The sequence below is a fragment of the Cornus florida genome, unplaced genomic scaffold (assembly GCF_030987335.1).
Source record: "Cornus florida cultivar Cherokee Brave unplaced genomic scaffold, ASM3098733v1 CherokeeBrave_3.0.0_Hap2_Chr11, whole genome shotgun sequence".
Lineage (NCBI taxonomy): Eukaryota > Viridiplantae > Streptophyta > Magnoliopsida > Cornales > Cornaceae > Cornus > Cornus florida.
This window is the reverse complement of record NW_026775581.1, coordinates 70,491,386-70,515,603: the sequence shown is the minus strand read 5'-3', so window position 1 is coordinate 70,515,603 and position 24,218 is coordinate 70,491,386. Positions and strand designations below refer to the sequence as shown.

The following is a 24,218-nucleotide window of genomic DNA, read 5'->3' as shown; positions in this document are numbered from 1 at the left end:
AGAGGGGATTCGAACACGAGCACACTCACTCGGGGAGCTGATACTCTACACTTATGGCAGTATTCAAATTATTTAAGAAAAAAAGAAAAAGAGAGAGAGATCCTAGTTCATCGAATTATGACACTATTTGAATTATTTAAGATTCATAGTTGAATATCTTACTAGAAAAATATGGGCGTATGAATTTATTGTCAAAATATTTTTTAAAAATTACAAAAGTCATTGTAATGAATCTAGTTGATCAAGTTAGGGCAAGATTCAAATTATTTATTTGAAAATTTGGCTTAACTTCATTAAACTCTTGACAAATAAATAATAAATAAAACCTATCTCCATTTGTTTACTAAATAAGTGAAGCCAAAGTGTTGAGAAATCTTGTCCCTCACCTAGCAAAGTAAAAAATGAAAAGACACAACATAAATGTCTTTTTATACAAACTCAACTATATTTTTATTTTTACATAATTGTCATTCTACAGAACTACTCTTCTATATTTCCTTTTTGATAAATTTTACTAATCTCACCCTTTGTCATACCAATCACAAAATCCACCAATAAGATCACACCACCACCACATGCTTTCTCGCTGCAGGTGACCTGAGAATCTCTTACACCAGTTATTATATCATCTCTTCAGAAAATAATAGTAAAAAACAAGAGAGAAAGAGAGAGAGATAGAGAGAGAGAGTGATTATTGATAGATAGAGCTTAGACAGAGAGAGAGAGAACAGTGATTGCTTCATCGAAGGCAAAGAACGGTTTGCTACTCCAAATCCCATTTTCATCATCACACTACGCATAGAGGGAGAGTGTGTGTGTTTGTTTGAATCCATTTTTTCAGACTTCGTATGGTTGAATCTGAATCCAACATTTTTTCATGCATTTCTCGGCGATTTCGAAACCACGATCTTCCGACGAAGGCTCGAAACCTCAATCGATCGATTGATGCAGGTGATTTGATTTTGGCTGATTTGGCGGTGTGTTTCGGTCGTTGATTCGTCCCCTGGAAAATGAACAGTGGCGATGGAGAGGTGGAGGAAGCTCCGGCGGGCCCACCAACGCCGCTCGAGTGGAAATTCTCTCAGGTATTCGGTGAACGGACGGCCGGTGAAGAAGTTCAAGAAGGTACTACGCTGATACTGGCTTTGACCTCTTTGGATCCATTGTTTTATTGGTGTATGTATCTCGATTAGGGTTTGATTATGTGAGTTTGATCTATTTTCGGATCGTTCATTGTCGTATTATTAGTTGATTTATTGATGATTAAGGGAAAATAGTTAGATTTAGTATGGGATTTGATATTGTTATGCATGTTATGTGATTCTTCGTTTGGGATTTTAACGAGTGTTATGATTAATGAATTCAGAAATGAACAGTATGTGACTGAACTTTATGGAGTTCTGTTAGTTCGACGTTGTACTTCAATTGCATGTACTTGAAGTAGTATTTTATGTTTAAATGTTTGATATAATACACTGTCGTTTAAATCTCTATAATTGTTTATCTTTTTATTGGATGGTGTGGTAGGACTTGTTGCTGAAATGCACTGGTTTTAGAATTTCGAGGGAATTGTAAAGTTATTTTGAGTTTAATCACAACAAAGATCGTTAATTTAGTGTTGCTTTCCTGAAAGTACATAACAGGTTTATTGGGTGCAATATGGTGCAATTCATGCATATATGTGTTTCTTCACCAAGTAAGATACTAGACCTCGTACCATTTTGGGTTGAAGTACAAATTGACTCCAAAACAAAACAGGCTTGCAAGGATTAGTATACATATGTGTATTTGTGTATCTGTGTGGGAGGGTTCTGATAAACTTTATATTTATGTTTGTGGCAATCCATATCACATGTTTTTTTACCTAATAGTTGGGCGACAAAAAAGGAGTGTAACCTCCCTCATACCTGTAAACTCCCACAACCTCGATCAAGGCAATTCAATTCCAGGTATATCATTAGACTACCTAAAAACTTATTGGCTAAACTGGCTAGCACCTTCAACAGATGATATGTTAGACCTTTATTTTACCTAGTTAATTTTGTTAAGAATTGAAACTTAGGGTCATTCAAAAAATTAGTGGTTTAGGGATTAATGGCTCCACTATATAATAGACATGAGTACCAGGCTGCCTGCCTATTTGTCTTATTCACACCATTTTGCAATGCATAATATGGAAGGGTATATATTTAAAAGGGGAGATTAGAGGGGAGAGGCAGGATGATTGGTTTCATGATGTGAGAAAAAGTAATTGTTAGAATAGACAATTTGGCTATCAAGTGTAATAGATAAATGAGGTAGCTTTTTTCAGCAGTATTGTTTTATAGATGGGGAATATCATAATTCATGGTATAATGGTCATTGGTCAAGCCCTATATTCCTACAATTTAGATTTCTTAGTTGGGGGCATGTACTTTTGCATCCTAGGACCTAGACATTTGCTTTCAAGGTCATCCTATGGAAGATTTACTGTAAATGATGACAACGGAAGCTTGAACAAACTTCAAATTTGGAGTGCCGTTAATTCTACATTTGGGTTCTTACGAGTATGAAAACCATAATCATAGTTATCAAAAGCTTAAGGTGCGTTGAGTCATCATGGTCTCTTGGAAGCTAAGCCTATTTTGTTAGGAGGAAGGAAGGGGAATTTGTAAGGGGGGAGGGATAAAACATCTCTTATACTTTGTATTTGCCCAAAAATTTAGAGAAGGGAGACAGAAAGGGAGTATGTCACATGTAATGTTTGCAATTGCATTTTAGTATATAAATATGCATATTTATAAAATGATATAATTATTTATGCATATATATATTTACCTATGCACAAATACATGAATTTTAATTCTCGAAGGGTATATGGTCAAATCACTCAATACCACTTCCATTTCTTCCTCATATCCTTCCATGTTCACCAAACACACACGATGGAAATGTTCTTTCCTTTTCCTAGGTATACCTCTTCCATCTATCCTACCTTTCCTTCAATCTACTTCTTCACCATTCATATCAAATAGTGCTTAAATTGGAAAAAAAAATTGGAAACAACTTGTCAACACAACTCGAACCCAAAACGGAATTAGTGAGTCTTGATTGACTGGAGTCATGTTTGTGTCATAATCATGTCGACTCGATTAACTTGTTTAATTAATCGTGTTCAGGTTTGGAGACTCATCTTATTTAATATGATTTGACCGCTTTAGTTAACTGTGTCGTGTCAACTTGTTTCAACCCGATTTGATCTGTTTAACTAAACATATCAAGTCAACTTGTTTAACCCAACATATTTAAATCAATATGGTTATTTTTTTTGGTCAATTTATGGTTTATTATAAAATTAAGTTAGTTAATTGAGTAATTTATTAAGATGAAATGGAAAATTTAGTCATTTCTTTAGTTTTCATTTGATGTATAATTGTTTTGTTATATTTGCAATTTATAATAAGGATTTTTTTTTTTTTTTTTTTCAGAAAATAAAGAAAAATATAAAATGTGTTATTAAATTGGTTGTATTATGTCACGGGTCATACGTCTAATTTAATATTAAACAAGTTATATGGTTTTGTCGTGTTACCTATGTAATAATCGGGTCATATTCAAGTGTCGAGGATTTCCGACACGAATAATAAATGGGTCATGTTCAGGTTCACACATATAACAAAATACTAACATGAGCACGACCCGTTAACATGATTTGCCGCACCTAGCTTAAATGCAGAGAACAATGTAAGGCATGTGTATCATAGAAATGGTTATGAATTATAGTATTATAGAACTATTAAATATACAGGACAAACCAGTCAATGTCAAAATGAAATGTTTTTAGCATATTGAGTCAGTGGTTTAGACAATCATTGTACATATGTCCTTTCAGCTTGCTTGGGGATTCAATTAAAACAATTTACAATTGAAATTATTATTGTTTTTTGATAAGTAATAATGAATTGAAAAGTGCTCAAAAGGGGAACGCATACCATGGAAATACAAGGCGACAAAAGCCAAAGGGCCCTAAGAACTAAAAGATCCCAAAAAATCAACTATTTCCTGTATAGATTTACAATTTCTCCCCATGACCCAACAAAAAAGGGAGCAAACAATGGAGAACTTGAAAACCCGAAAAGGAGATTCCTCTCCATTCCTTCCAAATGCACCACCACACGCAAGAGGGAGCCACTCTCTGGAAAGCTCGGGCGTGAGGGCCCACGTGGCAACCTCTCCAAGCATCAATCAATCCTCTCGTAGACTTAGGCATGACCCACTCGACACCAATCAAGCCAAGAATGAGACTCCAACAGTTGTGAGCGGTGAGCCACGGGGCAATGCAATAACAGGTGATCAACTGACTCCCCATCCTGCTTGCACAAAAAACACCAATTCATAGTAACCTGTCTTCTTTTTCCAGACTATCAAGCATCAAGATCTTACCCCAAACTGCTGTCCAAACAAAAAAGGCCACTTTGAGAGGAGCCTTCGAACGCCACACTGCCTTCCAGGGGAAGTCAGTCCCTGAAAAACTTGATAGGCAATAAAAAAGAGATCCAACATCAAAACTACCCTGGGAAGAGGGAACCCAAATGAGAGAGTCCGACCCTCCACCATCCAGTTCCTGCCTATATAAGAGCGCCAAAAAAGCAGAAACATCATTCACTTCCCAGTCCTGAAAGTGTCGCTAAAATCGCACATCCCAAGTAAACCTCTCATTATCTAGACAATAACAGTCGGGCGTGTCTGTTGGCGTCAATCCTAAAGAGTCTGGGAAAGGAACGAGCGGTATTCTCCACACCAAAAGTCCTCCCAAAAATTGAAATTATTGTAAATATGTGGCTGAAAGCTAGTCAAGATTTTCTCAAGAAATAAAATCTTTTGTGGCCGAAAGCTAGTCAAGATTTTCTCATGAAATAAAATCTTTTGGTACATCAATTAGGAGTAGGTAGATTGACACTTGGTAGTAGTCTTTTTATTATACTTCCTTATATAGTAAGAATTAAGTTCTTAACAATAACCATAAATTCTGTCAAAGATTATAAAAGTACGATCTATCGAATATGATCATGGTATAATACGGGGCATATCTTTTAATGGAATTAAATAAAAGTAAATAAAAAATATATCATTGAATAATTGAATGATATAAAAAGTAAAGAATTGTGTGTCCGAGGATGTTTTGTGTTTTTGACCAAAGGAGTCTTGTGTATAGTAAGTTGGGGTGGTTCGATTGAGCCTTCTCTGGGATTTTTTGGGCTTAGGCGCTCCTTTAACATCTATGACCCTGGTTATGTGTAGTATTGTATGTTATCTTTATTTTTTGTTTTTGGCATTACATCAGAGGCCACTTTTCTTTGAAGGTCTATTTCAATGTTCAGATTCTTCCAATTGGTTTGTACCAATGGACCTTCCTAAGATAAGTTTTTCTTGCCTGCGCCCTTGAAGACATGTATACCAACTTGTGCTTTGTGCTTTTAAGTTCATTGGCTAGATAATATGTACGCTTCCAAGAAAAAAGGGTGTGTAGCTATATTTTACATTTGGCAGGCAGACATTTGGGCTTTTGAGACAGCCCTTATTATAATGTATTATTTACGTCCTACCCAATACCGATGGAGTGCATTTCTTACTGTTTTTTGTTTCTAGAAGTTTCTACGACTCATTTTCATATTATATTTTTTGTTTGGTTCTTGATAGTGGAATATAATATTCCAAATACGGCTTTGACCCTGTTTTGTGATTATTGGTGGTTGACATGCACCAAGTTAATGTTGGTGGTAGGATCACATTTAATGATCTCAAAAGTCTTATTGTTGTTGTGCTGAGTGTGATTAGTATATAAAAAAGAGTGTAATATCTTAAAACTTTGGTTCTTGAAGAACATGGGGAAGCACTTGGTTGTATTTGCTGGTTGGTAGAAGGGCATTTAGGTTTGTGCCTTTGTGGGCATTAAATTCAGAAATTTTAGCTTTGTGACTCTAAATGGGTTACATTATTCTTATGGGCTTTAAGATTTGCACATTGGATAATGCCAAAAGTTAGGTGTGTCACCGGAATTCCCTCCTAGCACCCTATGCAAGCAGGAGATATTCTGAGTAATGGCCTTTTATAGTGGATAACACAGAATGGAATGGAATGTTGTTGGAACTGAACATTCCTTCCGATCTAGAGGTACCCAAAATTTCAGTGGAATAACTCATTTTATAATCCGTTGGATAAATCTTTGTGGTATAACCCCAAATTGATCGCCCTATCCTTTGATCAGGTTTTCATGGGTGAAAACATAATATTCTGTGGAAACAGGTTGAGTGAGCATTGGTTGCCACTAGGCACATTTTTTCTATTAGACTTCTGGATGCAGAAAATATATAATTTGGTTGGTCGATATGATCATCTATCAGGACTGAGATTAAACAGAGAGTTGAAATCTTCTCTGTTATTGCGTCATCCAAGGGTTCAAGCTGACATTCCGTAGTAAAGTTGGTGCAGTACTAGCCATGATTCACATTAAGAAATATTTACTGTTGATCCATCAGTTTGGATCTTTGCTAGAGATCCAATGGTAGTTAAAATTTCCCTTTATTTTATTTTTTATGGTGGGTTAAAAGCTGGGAAAAGGGCTGCAGTCATATACTTATTCATTTATACCGGTTAAAGTAGAATGAATAATCATATAAAAGAAAAGCAAGATGACTGCTAATTTTATATTGGAGGGGCTGATTGCATGGAATCATCATATATATTGGAAGATGAACTTGATAACCATCTATAAAACAATGAAGCGTTTTATCATATTGCATTCCTATTTTTTACTCACTGTAATGCACTGTGTACTTGGCTACAAAAACCAATTTGGGGACATAAACTACAAATCATATTGATAAGTGTATCTAGTCAGGGATTAAGCTGGATTCCTAATCTGTTCAACTTGATTGTTGTTTGATTTTGCAGTTGATATCATATCTGCAATTGAATTTGATAGAACAGGTGACCATCTTGCAACTGGTGACCGTGGGGGCAGGGTAGTATTATTTGAAAGGACTGATACAAAGAATGTGAGTACTCTTGGGGAGTTATATTTATTAAATCTGGTCATCATATTTTGTGTTACTGTTTCTTGTTTGCTGTCCAGATGACTACCTAAATTGTAATATTTTTCAACATTTTAATGTGTAGCATGGTGGAAGTCAACGAGATCTGGAGAGGATGGATTATCCCATAAGTAGACATCCAGAGTTCCGTTATAAGACCGAGTTTCAGAGTCATGAACCTGAGGTATTCATTTCTGCCATTCCTTTTTGCTTACTAGATCTGGATTGTTTGAATTGATTCTGCAGTTGCATCTTTTTGTGTTCAGTTTGATTATCTCAAGAGCTTGGAGATTGAGGAGAAAATCAACAAGATCAGATGGTGCCAAACAGCTAATGGTGCCCTATTTCTTCTGTCTACCAATGATAAAACCATAAAGTTTTGGAAGGTGGGAAATTTAGTTTGTTTTATAGCCTTTTGAAGATTTTTCATATTTGAATTATAGATTCCATGGTTAGTCTCCAGTCTACCCCTGTTAACAACCTGTGTAGGTAAGAGCAAGACTGGGTGATGACATTCGAGAACTATTAAACTGTTGTAGTTACTCATTATTGTATGATTCATTGTGCGTCTTAGCCTAATATTTTTTCCTCACATACTCGGCTTAAAGTTTGAAGAAAAGAAGCGGTTGCTAGTCCTCATAAACCTTTATTAGTCCTATAAACATGAATTTTGAAAATATCCAAGCAAATATTAGGACATGCCTTTGGGAATGTGTTCTACCGGCTATGCTGTTTCAGAAAATAGGCGAGGGAGTTGCAAGCATTTTTGTTATTGAGCACACTATGGATTTCGATAGAGAATAATTGAGTAGTGATTAAGATGAAAAAATTGTATTGGAAAATCAAGTTAGATTTATGCTAAAGACATCACGAATAGAAGTTATTTACTTATTTGAGGAGGCCAATGGAAAGGTTTAGAGAGGAGAAAGATTTCTGTATGGTTTTTACATATATAGGGAAACTCTACTTGAAGGTTCATAGAAATATAAAATGGTAGGTTTTAGAAAAACAACTGAAGGAGAAATGAAATGTGTGATTGAGTTGTGAATTGTGATTGTTTTAAAAAAGAACTGCAGGAGAAACAAGTGAATTTTCAAATATTGTAGGTTTATATCCAAGATCAACACTAAGTACTTATTTTTTTGCTTTAATTATAAATGAATTGACGAAAGACATTCAAATCAAAGTTTTATGATATATGCTATTGGCTTATTTTATATTTTTAATTAATGAAATTAAAGCAAAGGTTGATTATGATATTATTATTATTTTTTTGATAAGTAAAAAAGTATTAGAAAGCGTTCAAAAGGGGAACGCGTCCCAAGAGCTGTACAAAAACGACAAAAAGATAAAGAAGAAAAGAGACACGAACACCAAAAAGACACAACAAAAGGCTCCAGCAGTCGTGAGCCACGGGACAGTGCAAGAGAAGACGATCCACAGACTCTCCATCATCCTCCCAAACCGACAGCATACCTGACCAGTCTAGCTGACCATCCCCCCCTCTCCTCCCCAAACCGACAAGAAACAACCTTCCTCCATAACCTATTTTTATTGATAAAATTAAAGCAGAGGCAAGTGTTTATCTAGGGTTGGGTGAAAATATTAAGAATTAAAATGGTTTAAGAAAAATAGAGAACATGTAATGTAACTTTAGTAAAGCTAGAAATACATGCGAGTATATAGTGAAGATTGAGGGTCAAAGAGTACAAAAAAGCCAACAGTTTCATTACCAAGACTCGATTTTACATGGAGAGGGATAGGTTGGAGATTATGTTTGTAAAGTCAATTTTGGATTGATTGATTAAAGGGCCAATTGCATAAATCCCCCCATTGATTTGTAGGCATTGGCAATTAATCCCCCTTCAATTTTTTTTTTTGTTTTTTGCACATAAACCCCCTCAACAAACCGAGGGGTAACAGAACTAAACACCCATTAACATCAATAGAGAATTACTACAAGCCCACTTTGAGCACAAATCCTGATTTTTTTTGTGTTGGGATGTCCCTACTATGAGTATGCTGTGGGACTCGTGGGAGCCTCAAGTGTGTTGACCCAAGCAGTTGCTTTTGACGCTTTGCTAAATGCTAACTTATTGTGTTGATTTGAATTGAAAATATCTCTGTATTTTGAGCCTCTTCATTGGAGGCCACTGCTTGATGGTCTACACTTTGACTCTATTTCTGCCTTGGAAAGAGATGGGTTGGAAAGTCCTTTTTCGGAGGAGGAGGTGCTGAAGGCGTTAAAGAGTTGCAATGGTGATAAGTCTCCAGGCCCTGATGGATTCACGATGAGATTTTTGTTGGAAAGCTGGGAGGTGGTTCGGTATGAGATTATGGGTACCTTTCATGAGTTTCATTCCACGGGGCGGTTCGAGAAATCGCTTAATGCATCTTTTATTGCCCTTATTCCTAAGAAGGGTGGTGCTTCTAATATCAAGGATTTTAGACCTGGTAGTCTAATTGGGTGCATTTACAAGCTCATCGCAAAAGTCCTTGCCTTTAGATTGAGGGAGGTTTTTGATGGAGTTATTTCTGAGTCTCAGAATGCTTTCATTGGGGGTAAACAGATCCTGGACTCCACCCTTATTGCTAGTGAATGTGTGGATTCTAGACTCTGTAGTGGGACTCCTGGTGTTCTTTGCAAGCTGGATATCGAGAAAGCCTATGATCATGTCTGCTGGAATTTTCTGTTCTATTTGTTGGAGAGGATGGGCTTTGGTGAGAGATGGAGGAAATGGATTGTTTCATGTGTTTCCACCGTCAGGTTTTCGGTGTTGGTGAATGGGTCTCCTTCGGGTTTCTTTGGCAGTTCTCGTGGGTTGAGGCGGGGGGACCCTCTTTCCCCATTTCTTTTTATTATTGTTATGGAGGCTCTTAGTAGGTTGATGAGAAGGGTGGTGGATATGGGTTTTATTAGGGGTTTCAAGATTGGCCTTGACTCAGCTCAGCAGATGGAGATCTCTCATTTACTTTTTGCGGATGACACGATCGTTTTTTGTGAGGCAGAGGTGTCCCAGTTAAGGTATCTGAGATGTGTTTTGGTTTGCTTTCAGGCTATTTCTGGCTTGAAAGTTAACGTGGGTAAGAGCGTGCTTGTTCCTGTGGGGGAGGTTCAAGAGGTGGATTCTCTGGCTGCTGTTTTAGGGTATGGGACGCAACGCTTTCCTATCTCGTATTTGGGTTTGCCGCTGGGGGACTCGGCCAGGAGGGTGGGAAGTTGGAACCCGGTGATTGAGCGGGTCGAGAGATGATTAGCTGGTTGGAAAAAGCAATATTTATTAAAGGGTGGTAAAGTTACGTTAGTGAAGAGTACTCTGTCAAGCCTCCCAACGTACTTTCTTTCGCTTTTTCGGATTCCAGCCTCTATTGTTGGAAGAATTGAGAGGCTCCAACGGAATTTCCTGTGGGGGGGCCGCGGAGAGGAATTCAAGTATCATCTTGTCAAATGGGAGCAAGTTTGCAGCCCTATGCAGTTGGGAGGGCTTGGTATTAGGAGATTGGCCCCTTTCAATAGTGCTCTGCTTGGCAAGTGGCTTTGGAGATTTGGCAGTGAAAGACATAGATTATGGAGAAGGGTTATTTCGTGTCGCTTTGGGGAGGAGAGAGGAGGATGGTCAGTTAGACCAATCAGGCTTGCTAGTGGAGTGGGGGTGTGGAGGGCCATTGGAAAGGGGTGGGATGTCTTTTCCAAACATATTAGATTCAGAGTTCGAGATGGAAGTAATGTCCGGTTTTGGGAGGTTCATGGTGCGAGGATAGGCCATTGGCTCTTTTATTCGCCAGGCTTTTCAGGATCGCTGTTGACGAACATGCTATGGTTGCTGACTGCTATTACCTTGATAGCGGAAGGCTGTCTTGGGATGTGCGCTTCTAGCGAGCTTTTCAGGATTGGGAGTTGGATGATGTCACTGGGTTTTTGGCTCTCCTTTATAGACAGGAGGTGGAGGGTTCTAGTGCAGATTCCTTGATTTGGGTGCCTTCTTCTCAAGGGATGTTCCAGGTTCGGTCATTTTTTGTGTGCCTCTCTGGTTTTCATGGTACCACATTCCCATGGAAGACAGTGTGGACGTCTAAAGCGCCTCTTAGGGTGGCTTTTTTTGTGTGGACTGCAGCTTGGAGTAAGATTTTGACTTTGGACAACTTAAGGAAGCGAAGGCATATAATTGTTAATCGGTGTTGCTTTTGCAAGATTAATGGGGAGTTAGGATCATCTTTTGTTGCATTGTCCTGTGACCTATGATTGTTGGAGTTTGATTTTTGGCTTGTTTGGTATTCATTGGGTCATGCCTCAAACCGCCCGGGAGTTATTGGATATTTGGAGGAGCCAATGGGTGGGGGCCTAGGTGCGAGTTTTCTGGAGGGTGATCCCGTTTTGCATTCGGTGGAGCCTTTGGAAATAGCGGAATAGTAGATCTTTTGATGGGAAGGAGTCCTCTATTTTGGTGCTGAAATTTTCTATTATTTGTACTCTTTTTTGTTGGGGTCAGGGGAGAGACTATTCTTCTCGAGGAGATTGTTGACTTCATGGGCTCTTTGAGTTCATAGGTTCTGTTTTGTCTTTGTATAGTTTAGGACGTGTTCCCCTTTTGAACGCTTTTAATACATTTTACTTATTAAAAAAAAAAATGTCCTACACTTGCTGACTTATATGCTATTTTTCTTTGCAAGTTAAACAGGTCCAAGAAAAGAAGGTGAAGAAAATTTCTGACATGAATGTAGACCCTTCCAAAGCTGTTGGGAATGGTGGTGTAGCTAGTTCAAGTGTTTCTTCCAGTCCTAAACAATGTGTTGCAAATGGAGGATACCCTGACAGATCTTACAATTATTTGAGCAATGATTTTTCATTCCCAGCAGGGGGCATTCCATCTCTACGTTTACCTATGGTAGTTGTACTCAACCCTTATTTATTTTCAAACAGTAACCGTGTTTTCTAGTAAATAATGTTTAGATATTAACATTTATAGATGACACAATTTCAATTTTGCCCAAATCAACCTGGCCAAGTTGTGAGAGAAGGGAAAAGAAACAAAAATTAATATGAAAAAAAGTAGGAAAAAAAATGATATATAAATCACTATGTTATGGCAAGGTGTGCTTGTGTTGCCTCTATTTGACGAAAGAAAGGCAAAACTTTTTATGCAGGTTGCATTATAGAAAACCTGCAACCTTTGTTTCAGCATTATATATCATCTTTTTTGAGTTTAAGTGATCACATGTACATTGTCGTGTTTGGCTCTTGTATATGTACTTGTATTATAACTTTATTTTCAAAAAAAATAATTATTATGTTTACATTTTTATCTGTATATCTAATTATCTGTGAAAAGAATATCCATTAACTTCTGTTTTGTTCATTGTTTCGATCACTCCATATGATTCCATGTAGCACTTAAAATGTACTACCTGCAGGTACTCAGTCAAGAAACAAGCCTTGTGGCCAGGTGTAGAAGGGTATATGCTCATGCACATGATTACCATATTAATTCAATTTCAAATAACAGGTTGGAATTCATATTTCTGGTTGAAGTATGCTTTTGCTTTCCATTTGAATTATTTGTTCTTTCATATGTTCTTCATGTTGTGTTATGTTTGTTTTATATTTGGTTGTCTCTTAACTTGAAGTTGTGTTTTCATATTTCATTTGCGTGTCGTTATTCTCTCATTCTTTTTTCTTCCTTAATAATTCAAAATTCATGACTAACTTGCACATCAAAAGTGTAAATGTGATCAACAGTTTAAATTGCATGTATTCTAATGTTTCTAGATCCTGCTGGCTGCTGGTTAGTCATAGTTAGCAATTTTTTAAGTCCAGTGTGTCTTGATAGATCCTGCTGGTTAATAAGCCTGATCAGCAGCAGCACCAGATTTCAGGCAAAAACCACTGGAATACTCTTTCAATTCAGCATGTGTGAGTAGAAATTTATTCTAGTGGGTACTTTCTATGGATTATTTATGCATAGTGCCATCACCTGAAACAGTATGAATGCAATGTATAAATGATTGGTTTATTGGGAAATGAATGTAGACGTTCAAAAGTCATCTTGAGGGGAGTTATTCGATTAAATTAGCTTAGTTGCTTGTTTGCCATCCCTTCTTTTCGCGAGTTCAGTTTTTTTGGTTTACTTCCAAAAGCAGGGGTTGGAGAGGGCGGCAAGTCCCATCTATTTCTGTGAACCAACGGAGTTGTCTAACCCATGATGCAAGGAATAATAGGCTGGAGGGGCCTCAGCTTGGAATGTAGGTTTCAGAGAATGGAACTAGGGCTGCAAACGAGCCGAGCCGTTCGCGAACTGCTCGGGCTCGGCTCGTGAATTATTCGGCTCGAGCTCGGTTCATTATTCGCAAACTGCTCGGGCTCGGCTCGTGAATTACTCGGCTCGAGCTCGATTCATTTATAAATGAACCGAGCTCGAGCCGAATTATGAGGCTCGATTCATAAACGAGCCGAGCCTGAATATCAGTATGCTCGACTCGTTTGTTCATGAACCGTTCACGAACTGAGCTCGATAATGCTTTCACGAACATACTCGATTATAATATATATATATATATATATATACACACACACACATACCCAATTATAATATATACAAAAGTTGGGGTCAGATTGTAATTGTATGTAACACATTTATATGTAGATATATATTTATGTTGGGGCCATATTGTAATTTTATATAGAGTTTGTGGTTATTATGCAAATACACCTTTCTTGTCTTTGTATATAAACCCTTTTATGTTATGTTTAGGGTTGATAGAATACGCCTCCATCTCAATCTGTTCTCTCTCTCATCATTGACCAGTGACCACCAACGGGGCAACGATATCTCAGCCTCCATCTCAATCTGTTCTCTCTCTCACATCATTGACCAGTGACCACCAACGAGGCAACGATCCCCAACCATCAACGAAGAACGGTCGCCGGGATCTCACTCCCTCATCTACCCTCTCTTCTACCTCCGGCATCCCTTCCATCTACCACCGGTGGCTTCACCGCCTTCGTCCATCACCACTCAACCCTCCTCTCTCCTTACACACACACACACACACACACACACACACACACACACGATATATATATCTCTTACAGACGAAAGTGGAGTATTGTTGAGAGAAGATCGATGCGAAGTGCAGTGCTGATGTCTAGGGCTCTTGCCTTTCTCTCCTTCGACTCCTTACCGAACCCCCAATTTTCTTGTTCTTACTCTCTTTTGGGATCTCAGATTTTATAAGAGACTTTTTGGGATCTCAGATTTTGATGTCTAGGGTTCTTCTTGATGTGTTCTTGTATGTGTGTTTTGTGCGTTTCATATATATATATATATTATATAAACCAATTTCGAGCCAAGCTCGAGTTTTTGGCGAACACAGTTGAGCCGAGTTCAAACAATGAAGCCGAGGCTTGATTCGAGTTCGAGCCGAGCTCGAACACTCCTGCTGCAGATCGTGCCGAGCTCAAACAGCCCACTACTCGACTTGACTTGGCTCAGTTGCAGCCTTAAATGGAACAGAGGTTATGAGAGTAAGTGGACTTGGGCGGGCTGCTCTCCAGGACCTCATTCATTGATGGAGTAGTGCATTAGTATTTCGACTGATGAGCATGTGCACTTTAGGAAGCTGTTGAGTGCCCGATGAGGTAGAAAGGTTTTCAATGTGTCCATTCCGAAATAGACGACCAAGTAATAAATAGACAGGTTTACCGAACCTTAGGTATTTGATTGATCTGTTGCAGCTTAAGCCAAAGACTCGAACAGTAGCAGTGGGTGCTATGATTGGAGCTGTGATATTAGCTATGGCGTTGGGTGAGTCAGTCACACTTGAGGGAATTGTGCTCTAATTGATTCTGTTACTTAGGCTACTGCTATTCATAGTTTATTGTCAACTTCTACGAAAGAGGAAAAATAAGGGAGGAGGATTGAACCAAGACGCATCTTTAATAGAATACAGAGACTTTGTCAATATTAAGGGATTTTCTTTTTCACAAAAATGAGAATACACACTCTTAAAGACAAGATGGGACACCTTTGGAACTCACGTCAAAGTCCCCTTATTCCATTCCATCATTGCAAACAAGAAGTCCAGCCAATCAACTCCACTCCCGTAATTCCTTGAGATTAGGATAGTCCTCTTGCAGTAAATAGATCAAGGACCTTCCAAACTAGCCAAGGCTTTGCTAAGGACCCCACTACTGTCGTATTTTGTTTGGTTTGGTTTGAAGTGTCTTTATGAGAATATTTTTGCTTCTCACTTCGGGCAATTAGAAATAATTTTTCTTTGGAATTCCGAAAATCTATTTCATGTAGCTTGGCAAGGAAATAATGTATATGATTATATACATGCTTCTGAGGCTTATATAAATCCATGCATTCAAACCATTTTTCTCAAGCGATTTATTTCTCAGGTTGAATAAACAATTTTACGTGTTCCTCTCTCTCCGCTTCTTTCCCAAGATTGCTTTGTGATTCTAGCCCTTTTATCCCCAACATCATGGTCTTTTTCATGCCTGCAGTAATGATATCTAGCCTGTCTCTCATATGTAATATGGTTTTTGCTGAATTTTTCTGACTCTCTCTATCTCTCATTTTTTAGTGATGGTGAAACCTTTATATCGGCTGATGATCTGCGAATAAATCTTTGGAACTTGGAAATTAGCAATCAAAGTTTCAATATTGTTGATGTGAAGCCTGCAAACATGGAGGACCTAACTGGTACAGTTGGCATTTTGGTTAGGACTTCAAATGATTGATGATCTTTCTTATTTATTTCTTCTTTCCGTTTATGTTGGGTTGCTTTTATTAATAATGGAAGCATTTAGCGGATAAGCATCTACTTGTGGTTGTTCATGGGAGCATAAACTTCCGTGTGTGTGTGTGTGTGTGTGTGTGTAAATATATCTATCAAACGTTTTTCTCCTTTTCATACAAGGACAGTTAGGGGCTGTCTTAGAAACTTCAAAAATCATGTCAACCAGTTTTTCTACTTGTGGGTTTCCAGAACTTCCCCTCAATATATGATTTACAAGCTTGTCTTACTTGTTATTCATGGGTTTTTAGATGTAGACCTATTTGTTTGACTGGACTACATGTTTGAGCCTTGAAACATTAATTTATTTATCATTGCAGAGGTGATAACATCAGCAGAGTTTCATCCTACTCATTGTAACACGTTAGCATATAGTAGTTCGAAAGGGTCAATCCGTCTTATTGATTTGCGGCAATCTGCTTTGTGTGATACACATTCTAAATTGTGAGTGCTCTTTTGGCTTTTGTCCTGCTTTAGTTATTCCTGTACTGTATCCGCCTCATAAGAAATGAGATAACACCTGCCTGCCCCACCCAAAAATAAAGAAGCGTTGTTATATTGAGTTCTCGTTATGTACACTAGATTACTTTCAAATGCTTAATCAGACAATGATGTCCTTTGCATACAGGTTTGAGGAACCAGAGGCACCTGCTTCAAGGTCGTTTTTTACTGAGATAATAGCCTCAATTTCAGATATTAAATTTGGAAAGGAGGGAAGATATATACTTAGTCGTGATTACATGAATCTTAAGGTTTGGATTTTATATTTGCTATCAACTTCAGCTTTGTATTTGGTATTTGATTACTGCTAGATATGTGAACTCTGGAGTCCAGACTGCTGCATGTGATGTGGTATTCTTGGCTCTTATGCCATGATAACAACGATATGCAGGCTCCATTTCTGGGCTTGCCTGTACTGTAAGATGGTGAAAAGCCTGAAATAGTATAATGAATATGCATATGATATGTAGCATACAAGAAATGAAAAAACTACGAGTTGACATTTTGTTGAAATTCGTCTTCGTATTCTTTCCCAAGTTTTTCTCTGGTAATAGTCCTTTCAAAATTCATGTTCTATAGAAATCTGTGGATGGGGTAACCATTATGGCTGTAGAACATACTATTTTTTTATTTTATTTTTATAAGTAAGATTGTATTAAAAAGGTGTAACTGTAGAACATAAACTGTCCACGCTCTAAAGGGATCTAAGTTTGGAATGAGTTTAGCCTTTTTTTATTTTGAAAGGAGTTTGGATTTTGTGATGCACTCCATGTCACTGCTGTTATAATTGATGTGTGGTGCAATGTTATTTTGACTTGTCAGAGCAGGTGCTCTTGCTCAAGCTTGACGTCTCTGACAAGTTTCTTAACTTGGAAATGCTATATAATTTTAAAAGATGGAATTATTGGAGACTTGAAAGTGTATTTTGGAACTTCTGGAGATAACAAGAATGTGCGTTGGTAGACATCTCAACCAACTAGACCACATATGGGCCTTGGTTCTTTTAACTTTGGTTTTCCTTGTTTTTTTTTATAGTTGAATCACTTAGCTGTCCTGCCCTGTTGAGGTGTAATGGGGGCCTAAGTTCTATCTTGGTGGGATCAGTAGTTTAGGACTAAATTGCGTATATAGGGAATTACAAGCCCCAAATTTTTATTGGCAATTTCAAGTTCATATAGCAGTATTCCCTATCAATGCAGGTCTAATCCAGTATAATATAGAGGAAGGGATATTTAAATTATGTTTGGTGGCACCGAATCGGCGCCTTGGATTTTGGATTGGAGAAAATTTAGTACAAATTTTGAACTAAATTTCCTCCAATTCCAAATCCAAGGCACTGATTCGGTGCTCTCTAACATAGCATTAATGTTTTTCAATTATCTATGATGCTGGCAGAATTGAGGGCATAGAGGAAAAGGGATGTCAACTCTGGATGGGATGTAGGCATATCTAGGGTGAAATCTTGTTTTATGTTTGGCACTTCGGCCTCCTGGCAGAACATGTCTTTGTAGTTTTGATATAGAACGTATGCACTCCTACTGGAGCTTTTTTTTTCCCCTTCCTAGGATATTATTATATTCAGTCATAAAATAAATGAAAGTATTTTTTTTTAATTATACCTCTCTGTCATTGATGAATTCTTTAATGTTCTCTTGTCGGATTTGGTATACTGTTATATGAACTTAGATTCACATGTCAAATATGGGGGCATACAAGGGTCGGGTGCATTTATTCTCAGAAAATAACACCTAGAGACGTGGCTCAGTTTTAAAAATTCCTGTTAGTAGAATCCTGTTATTGGCCAAAAACTATTAGGATGCTGGCTAGTTACGATTTTGCCATATTATATATGTATATATGTTTGTTTGAGTACATATTTTGCGTATGTCCTCACATAACTCCCCTTGGAATGATATAGAAAATTCTTTTAGGGTGTCACATGTGGAGCACCCAATATCATGAGGTTTTATGCTCACTCGTATTTTTCACCAAGAAGATTACTCTAGAATATAAAAACTCTGTTGCTGGTAATACCTATATTAGCTTTTGATTGCTCTCTTAAGTCTTAAATCTTAAATCTCTTCTACTTCATTTCAGTTATGGGACATTAATATGGATTCAGGTCCAGTTGCAACCTTCCAGGTTCACGAGTACTTAAGACCTAAGGTGAATTTTGCATCTGCAGACAAACCCTTGAGTTAAACTCTGGTCTGATGAATAAGAAAGTTGATTATACTGTACTCTATTGTTTACAGCTATGTGATTTATATGAAAATGATTCCATCTTTGACAAATTTGAATGTTGCTTGAGTGGTGATGGTCTGCGAATAGCAACAGGTTCTTACAGGTTTGTACACGCACGCACACACATATATTATTTTACCAATTTATTGTTATTGATGTTATGCTTCATAAATGAATCTAAATGTGCAATTATTGTGATTCTAGCAATCTATTCCGGGTGTTTGGTTGTGATGTGGGCAGTACTGAAGCAACTACTTTGGAAGCAAGCAAAAATCCAATGAGGTATAATTACCTAAAAGATATTGATTATGAGACAATTGATTTCATGATAGAATATTTGTTAAATTTTGTTATGCTCAATTAGGAGACAAGTTCCGACCCCTTCGAGGCCTGCCAGATCCCTGAGCAGTATAACACGTGTTGTCAGACGAGGTAAGTAATTTCTTTTTCTCTTCCTTTATGTTTATCACTTCATTCATTTTATAACACTTCGTGATTGTGAAACTTTGATATGCCTTCTAGATTTCTTTTTTATTTTGATCTGTTTTTCATGTTGGGATGTCCTTAATAGGATCAGAAAGTCCAACAGTCGATGCAAATGGAAATTCTTTTGATTTCACTACAAAGTTGCTCCATCTAGCTTGGCACCCTACTGAAAACTCAATTGCCTGTGCTGCTGCAAACAGCCTGTACATGTATTATGCATAAAGATGGTGCAGGAAGAAACTTTTTTGGGATGCTGTTGAAGAAGGCTTGTTTCCTTTTCTCAACAGCCAGCAAGTTCAGGCATAATTAATCTCTCTTAAATTTCAAGTGCCTCAGAGACCCATAGCATGCGATTTTATTATCTCAAGGTTCAGGATTGGTTGTCACAGAATCCACGTGGAAGCAAATCGTCTTCTTCGTTCTTGGGTGGGACACTTGCTCTTCTTCCTGCCCCTCTGCTCGATATTCACCCTCATTTTCTTTTATTACTATATATATATTTTTTTACCATTTCTTCTCAAAGGAAAATATGCAATTCTGTTGTCCTTACCATGTTGGGTTGAAGTCAGGGTAGAATGTGATTGTAGCTCTCCTACAACCAAAACCAATGTCAATTATTGCCCAATAGTTTCAAGGTAAATGTAGTTGTATACAAATCTTGCTGGGAAGAAGCTGCTGCTAACGTGAAGTACATGAAGCTTATTTTCTATGGTACCGTCGAAAGTTATTTTTATTCTTCTTTTTTTTTAGGATGACTTTAGACTGGCTTTATTGTAGTTTAATTTTTTTAAAAATATTTTTTTGTATTGTTATAGTTTACTAAAGTATTTTTTTTGTAAAAGCAGTTCAATGGCAGTGGCTGACTGATTTGTGTTTTCTGCATAACCATTGCTAAAATGATACTGAGCTATCCGGTTTAATGCCTTGCAAGTTTGGTAAGAGCTCCAATAGAAAGCTAACATGATTTTTTAGATCTGAAATGATGAGTTACCCATGCGCTGTGTTTGCGTTGTCTACCACCGAATGCCTGACTCGGAAATGTTCAGTTAATATGGTGACATGATTTCTATTTTTATATGCAACTTACAAGGATAAAAAAAAGAGCCAATCATTCAAGTCATGACTGATGCTTTTTAGAGTTTATGGATCATTTGGTCGAACAGCGTGGGATTATAAAGGAAAACGATTTATGTAAAGAAGCATGCTTTTTAAGTTGTATAGAGTAGATTGTTCCCACAAGTGACAATTCTCCCCATTGTGGGGTCTCTCACCATCTGGAAGTGCACTAGAAATGAATGTTCACAGCTTCATTGGTTGCTTGTCTAATGAAATAGAGAATGGAATGAGTCTATAACGTTTTCTCTCTCTCATGTTTGGAGACAAAAAAGAGGAGACAAAGGGATTCGAAAATCTCTCTCAAAATTGCGAGCCCAATGCTAACCATCCGGGGAAAAGGGGAGGGAAGTTTTCAGTCAATCCGGAAGTGGAAAGGAGGAAGGGGCACGCAAACATTGCCGCGTCGCACGCGGTGTGACACGACCGATCAATTTCAGGTGGGCCCATCAGTTTTAATGGGCCCAATTCCCCACATGAAGACAACCAAACCATCATCACCATCACCAGTTTTGTAGTGGTGAGTTGAAAATGTTGAATGGATTGGACGTCAATCAAACGCCTAACCCCACGTAACATAATCCTTGGTTGTCTCTACAATCATCCAGCAAGTACACCTAGGAGGACTACCATCCTCTCTCGGTGTACCTGGTTTTCAAGTAGTTGTTGAATCCAAGATTCAAAGATTTTTTTTTTTTTTTTTTTTTTCTTTTTTCTGAGAAGATTTTAAAGATTGAGAAAATGAAGGAACATGCACCAAATGAGCAATAGCTCACTTGTTACGTAACCTACTTAAAATCAAGCTCGTATTCAAATTTGAGGGCTGTTGTCGGACTCACATCAACTGTTTAATACTTAAACATCAATGTCATTGGTTAAAGTTTGAATCCCATATCCTTTTCTATAAGATATTCAATACGAATACGAAATACCTCGTTTTGAAATAATAATATTAAAAAAAATACATACTGATTTTTTACAATATTAAATGTATAGTGAGTATGGCGGGTTAGTTCAATTGAGAACCTTTATCCCTTATTAATTGTTCATTTTTAGTTTTTTAATTTTTAAGGGGAAATACAATTAATGCATTGTCTCTTTTTAAAATTATCAAATTGTCCTTTTTAATTTAAATATAGTTACAAAGTTTGAATTTTTTTTTAAAAGATAAAGAACAATAATGAAAATATAAAAAAAAGATATTTTTAATTTTTTAAAGAGAATAATTAATTTAAAATATGTAAAAAAAGAAAAATAAATTACTAATAAAGAACGTAAAGTATGAAGTAATGTTTATTTCTTTCGGGTCAAACCCAACTACAGGCCCAATAAGCAAGTCAATAGACAATGGTCCGAAATAATTTATTTCGTGGTAGAATTGTTGGCCTTGCCCGATGTGTTGTCACTTGTCACTTCTTATACTTCAATAATCAATATAGTGACTATACTATCTTCGGGTTCTTCCTATTTCAAACTGAAATGGGTGGAACTGAACCCGGACCATCTGCACTTCTATAGGAGCAAAAACGCGTTGATATATATATATATATATTGTATAAGCAGATGATCCAAACGCGTTGTTGTATATATAGTGTATAAGCTTTGGCAACCCAAGGTTTTTAGGTGGAGAAACTGAGAGTATTCAGACACAACTCTCTCTCTCATATGAAGTGTGTCCTCACTCCTTGGCGGGCAACAATTGATGATAGAACATCCACGTCAAGGATTTCAAACCTATCTTCTCTCACTTTTTCTTGATGTTTCATCATGGACAAACTCATCTGACATATAGTAGTAGTTTTTGACTTCTCTGTTTTGTTCCAACGCCCAGAATTCAAGTTCAAAGCTTTGAAATTTGGACATTTTCCTCCACAAGACAAACACTCTACTGTGCTCAAACCCAGTTTTCTTACCTCTGTCTCCTCTTTTCTCTCTCTCTTTGGCTTTTCCTTCACTTTCACAGCTTCAATGGCCATCGTCTAACCAAATCCCTCAAAGCCCATTTCAGATCTCTAAAAGTTCGATCGATTTCTATCATAAACTCAATCAATCTCTTTTTAAAACAAACCCAATTCATCAAATTTGATTCCAAAGCTAGTCCTTCATTTTTTTACTTCAAATCCTTGAAGTTCTGGTCATTTTGGTTCAAAAAGTGCAATACCCATTTCATATATTCCTAACTTCAATTTTTTGCTGTTCATAAACTCAATCAATCTCTCAATTAAAACAAACCCAGTTCATCAAATCATCTATACAAACCACAAACTCTGATTTTTTCATCTGCCAAACCTCCAAGTTCTGACATATTTTTTTGATTTCAGATCTCCTAATAAACTCAACAAATCACCAAAAGAAGCCAAAACAATGCAAGACCCATCAACGTATCAACAGATCAAACCACCGCAATTTCCTGAAGAAGAGCACTTGAAATGCCCGCGCTGTGGCTCACCAAACACCAAGTTCTGTTACTATAACAACTACAACCTCTCTCAGCCCCGCCATTTCTGCAAGAACTGCAAGAGGTACTGGACCAAAGGAGGCTCTCTCCGGAACATCCCCGTCGGCGGTGCTAGTCGGAAGAACACGAAGCGGTCTTCGAACCCGAAGCGCTCTTCGTCGTCGTCCTCATCATCGGTGTCATCATCTTCAATAACGTCCCACGGTGTTCCAAAATCGGAGTCTTTGGTGGTGGTGCCGAATCAGGACCGTCCAATGTTCGACGTGGCGGGGAGTTTCAGCTCGCTTCTGGCGTCGAATGGGAATTTGATGGAGGGTTTGAATCCGAATGGGTTGAAGCTGGGTGATTTTGCAGAGAACCCGAATTCGAGTTCGGGGTCGAGTTTGATGCCGGACCTGTCAATGGAACTGCAGAGTGCTCACAATGCGGAGGGTTTTTTGGGTGTTCAGAGTGGTGGAGATTCCAGCTGTTGGGGTGGTGACAATGGGTGGCCTGACCTTGCCATTTACACACCAGGTTCTAGCTTTCAGTAACAAAAACGAAAACTTTATAGTATATATATATATATATATGAAAACCATTTATAGTCCATCATCCCCATTCGGAGTTGTCCCACTTTCGGACTACACAGGGTGTTGTTCGACTTTTGGACGTTCTATCATTCATTATATATATATATATATATATATATATAAAGAGAGATAATTTGGATATTATCTTTGTTGGAGTAATGGTGCTGATTGAGAGAAATCTTATTATCATATAGTTGAGACTATGGTCTATGGTGGTGCAGAGAGATGTGTGCATGAATACTTTCAGGCGTATTTTAGTACTTTCTGATAACAAGAAGGTGACATCCCCTCACAAAGGCTGCTAAACATTAGGTTTTGTTGAGTTTTATTTTGTTTGGTGTTTGTTTGTATGTGTTCTGGGAAAAAAAAAAAAAAATGATTGTTACCAAGATGTTGTCTTTTTTTTTTTGGGACTGTACAGAGATTTGATTTTCTTATTATAATGGCTATTTCTTTATGTTTATTGGTTTATATTGATACATAATGTATGTCTGGCTCTTAACACAAGGCTAAGTCTATTTACCGATGATCATTAGTTTTTTGTTTTTCTTTCTCCTTCGGCACAAGAATGATCATTAGTTTAGATAGTACAAGTCTCTTCTCAAAAAAAAAAAAAAAATGGGTAAATGTTTTAACATGCTGCTGAGGACAATATTGGAAGTTTATGTGCATTTGCAAGGATGTCTTTGTTGGAATTCATATGATAGCTTTACCATGTCAATATAACTTTTTGTATAAAGTTTATATATATTTATCTTTATGAAGCTAAGACAATTTTGGATAAAAGGGGGAAAGCTGTTAAAATCTACAAGTTAAGGAGCATGAATCCTCTGCAATGAGCTTCCCCTACAGTTTGTTGAGGTTTGTTTTACTTGGCATATATTTGGTCACGTTATTCATTTCATTGATTAACAGGATTTGAGACTGCATTTGATTGGATGCGGTAATTTGCAAAAGTGAATTGAGTTT

General features: G+C 37.4%; 2 protein-coding genes across 3 annotated transcripts; both read left to right on the top strand.

Moving 5' to 3' along the window:
* The first annotated feature begins 658 nt into the window (after nucleotides 1-658).
* On the top strand, nucleotides 659-19,991 carry LOC132287092 (serine/threonine protein phosphatase 2A 55 kDa regulatory subunit B beta isoform). Of its 2 annotated transcripts, none has more exons than XM_059789594.1 (14): nucleotides 659-1,125; nucleotides 6,934-7,037; nucleotides 7,159-7,257; nucleotides 7,340-7,459; nucleotides 11,753-11,959; nucleotides 12,486-12,577; nucleotides 15,663-15,781; nucleotides 16,196-16,319; nucleotides 16,504-16,627; nucleotides 18,474-18,542; nucleotides 18,632-18,723; nucleotides 18,825-18,902; nucleotides 18,985-19,052; nucleotides 19,192-19,991. In XM_059789594.1, exons 1-14 carry the CDS (start codon nucleotides 1,011-1,013, stop codon nucleotides 19,326-19,328), a joined length of 1,548 nt encoding a protein of 515 aa, XP_059645577.1. In that variant the 5' UTR covers nucleotides 659-1,010; the 3' UTR covers nucleotides 19,329-19,991. The 2 variants fall into 2 exon arrangements, with proteins under 2 accessions (XP_059645577.1, XP_059645576.1); XM_059789593.1 differs by having other exon boundaries at nucleotides 11,753-11,962.
* Nucleotides 19,992-21,728: 1,737 nt separating this feature from the next.
* On the top strand, nucleotides 21,729-23,720 carry LOC132285078 (dof zinc finger protein DOF3.1-like). Its single transcript, XM_059787244.1, has one exon. It carries the CDS (start codon nucleotides 22,584-22,586, stop codon nucleotides 23,208-23,210), a length of 627 nt encoding a protein of 208 aa, XP_059643227.1. The 5' UTR covers nucleotides 21,729-22,583; the 3' UTR covers nucleotides 23,211-23,720.
* Nucleotides 23,721-24,218: the final 498 nt, after the last annotated feature.